This window comes from Pundamilia nyererei, unplaced genomic scaffold (assembly GCF_000239375.1).
Source record: "Pundamilia nyererei isolate P.nyererei 1_Seehausen unplaced genomic scaffold, PunNye1.0 scaffold00005, whole genome shotgun sequence".
Lineage (NCBI taxonomy): Eukaryota > Metazoa > Chordata > Actinopteri > Cichliformes > Cichlidae > Pundamilia > Pundamilia nyererei.
In genome coordinates, this window is record NW_005187406.1 from 3,417,710 (window position 1) to 3,420,811 (window position 3,102).

The 3,102-nt window shown below is 41.8% G+C and overlaps 1 protein-coding gene across 1 annotated transcript in view; it reads right to left on the reverse strand.

Moving 5' to 3' along the window:
- Positions 1-3,102, reverse strand: part of rangap1b (Ran GTPase activating protein 1b) — a 30,064-nt gene that overhangs the window by 23,139 nt on the left and 3,823 nt on the right. The window contains exons 6-14 of the mRNA XM_005721962.2: positions 2,788-2,922; positions 2,484-2,642; positions 2,276-2,389; positions 2,090-2,189; positions 1,872-1,956; positions 1,608-1,782; positions 1,405-1,488; positions 1,200-1,302; positions 512-600 (exon numbers count right to left, since the gene is read on the reverse strand). Coding sequence (XP_005722019.2) covers positions 512-600; positions 1,200-1,302; positions 1,405-1,488; positions 1,608-1,782; positions 1,872-1,956; positions 2,090-2,189; positions 2,276-2,389; positions 2,484-2,642; positions 2,788-2,922 — 1,044 coding nt within the window. The remainder of the gene's footprint in view (positions 1-511; positions 601-1,199; positions 1,303-1,404; positions 1,489-1,607; positions 1,783-1,871; positions 1,957-2,089; positions 2,190-2,275; positions 2,390-2,483; positions 2,643-2,787; positions 2,923-3,102) is intronic.

Consider the following 3,102-nt stretch of genomic DNA (forward strand, 5'->3'; position numbering starts at 1 on the left):
CTGAGTTTTCTAAACCGGCTTCCTGAAATAGGGCCCAGGTCTCCAAAAATCCCAGTTTTAAAATACATAAACAGCTGAAAGGTGTGTTTTGTTGTATTAACTAATTATTTTGAAAAGTAAAACTCACAGTGATTTAGTGGTCATTAAATGTGTTCAGAATTTGCAAATTGATGATTATTGATCTCAGAACTCATGACACACTGCTCTCCCCACACAAGCTGCCTTTACAGGTTAAAAGTATCAGCATCATCAACATTTACCTTGTATTTACTCGGTATTGGATCAATCACACAGTACTAGTAAATATCAAGTATTATGGCTCTCTTAAGATAAATTCTGAGATATAACAGAATTATGGATCGCTGAAGTTCCTTAAATATTTGGATGTCTAATCTCTGCCAGCAGATTTGGAGCCCTGCCGAACCTATTCTGTGCATATAAATGACTGATATTCTGTTTATAGTTTCTCGTGAAGTGTTACATAATAGGAAGCACTGCAGCGAAGCTTTACCTTGAGTAGTCCCATCATGACCAGCAGTGTGGAGAGGAAGCAGTATGACTGGAGGGTGGAGCCAGAGAGGAGCTTCTTCAACATTGCATCTGTGGAGCACAGTGACACACTGCATGTCAGAATCTCAGAGAATAGAAGCTATCCACGTGAAAAAGAGGACAGCACAAGAGAGAAACTGCACCTTGACGTCCTCACTAATAAGCAGCCCACTCAGTGCAATTATATTTGAGGAATCTCTGCATGCAAAAGCTTTGAAAAGGGTGTGCTGTGTTGCATTTCAATGTTTGACTATAAAAAGTGACAGAGGACCTAATTTGGTTGTTCTCATTAATTAGTCATATATAAACTGTTCCAATGATGCCTGCTCATATTAAAAGTTTCAAACAATGACAGCAGTGTCTGTGCTGATGATCCTTGTATGTTAAAAGCTCAGACTTCAGTTTTCCTACTTTTGGCTCTTTATGCAGTCAGTGGACATGCTCCACCTGCTGTTTAATCCTTTTGTTTGTGAGGTGCAGCCAATCAGAAGAAAGTTGGCTTAAATTAAGAGGAGCTTGTTTTTGATGAACTGAGAGGTGGCACCAAGGTCCAGTATAAGACAAATAAGGATTATTTTGAACTTTGAATCCTGCAAATGTGGGACTAATGAGGAGCAGAATCAGTCTAATGTAAGTGTGACTTTATTCACCGATAGTATCCAGAACAGCAGCCTTGGTCTCGGGATCTTCACTGTATAGGGAACCGATTTTCAGAATGACATCAGCAGCTTTCTGTGGCTCAGATGCATCGACCTGGTGAGAAGACAGCAACAGGTTAAACCCATTCCAGCAAAGTAAAACACGCCAACACCAACATGCTACAAACACTTTGCTGACTACTTAAAAACATGTAACCTCTTGCTGAAGGTGTGTCCTCAACTCTCCCAGCTGGAGAAGCCGTTCTGCAGAGGGGTAGCTGAGGAACGACGTGATCTCCGCCTGTGGACGAACATAGAGACATCACTGAGAACTCTTTTCATTTCCCAGTTTATGTGAAGTAACTAACTGATCAACAATCACATGAAAGCAACTGTTCGTCTAATAAAGCTTCAACTTACAGGACTGTTAGGCGAAACAGGACCATTTCCATTTGTTGTTATGTCGTTTTCACTGCCCTCCTCATTCTCTTCATTGCAGTCATCACTGACATCATCATCATCATCATCATCATCATCGTCATCATCATCATCGTTTCCACTGTCATCTTCATCATCCTCATCTCCCTCATCATCACTGTAGCAGTGAAAGTTTTAAATGTATTGTTTGCATGTTTGTGGAGTTAAACACTGAAAATGATTATGGATTTTTATAGCCTGCGTTACCTGAGTGACTCGAGCACGTCTCCTTTGTTCATGTTCTCCATAGCCTCTCTCAAAGCCTCACAGCCCTCCTCTCCAAGACAGTTACCTATCAGCCACAAACAAAACCAGTTTCAAACTAAAAATGTCTTTTTATTTTACATTTCTGCAGCATTGTTCAATCAACCTGGACCTTCTTTCTCCAAACACATAAAGACCCATTTCATGGTCAATGTGCATACCGTTTAGATCCAATTTCTCCATATCAGCTTTGTCTGCAACAGCCTGAGCCACCACTAGTGCTGCTGCTTCAGTGATCTCACCAAATGACAGATTAAGCTCCTGAAAAAAAAGTTGCATGAGAGAGGACTGTGAGATGGAAGAGACACAAAGGGAACCCATGTCCTGAGCTGCGATCGTACACTGACCTTGAGGATTGGCAGTCCTTCTCTCAGGACTGCAGCGAGGGCGACAGCTCCCTCAGAACGGACCAGACAGTCACCAAAATTGATCACTTGGATGTTCCTGAGATGCCTCAGAGCCTATAAGGCCAAGTGAATTCGGGGACACAGTCAAACACCGGATAAAGGTCCTCTCTGCTTACAGAAAGTTGTTGAAAAAAATTATGGAACTCACCTGTGCCATGGGCAGCGAGCCCTTCTTGGTGAAAGTGTTGTCATTGAGGTTGAGGACTCGAAGCTCTGGGTTATGTCGAATGGCTGAAGCTAACGCCATCACACCTGAGTAGTTTATTCCATTCTGGGGCATGTGAATCTCTTCAAGGCTGCCCATCAGCTGTTGTGAAAGCGAGGAAGAAACTGCATCATGAAACAGAAATGGTCTTTGTTCCTCCCAAATCAAAAGTCCATAATATCATTACAGTTACTAAACGTCACATTTACGGTAATGTAAAACTGAACATGGTGGGAGTATTTTGTACCTGAAAGGCCTTAGCCAAGGCGCTAGCTCCTTCATTTTCCAGGCGGTTCCTCCCTGCTATAAACACTCTTAGTCTAAGTGGAGCTCCAAGAGACGATGACTGTCTGTGGCACTCAATCAGGGCTTCAGCCAAGATCTATATTAAACATACAAACATGGATGCTGTTAGAACTATAATGCAAATACACAATAAAGTGTTACATTTTTAAAAATCTGTTAACTACAGGGAGTGCAGAATTATTAGGCAAATGAGTATTTTGTCCACATCATCCTCTTCATGCATGTTGTCTTACTCCAAGCTGTATAGGCTCGAAAG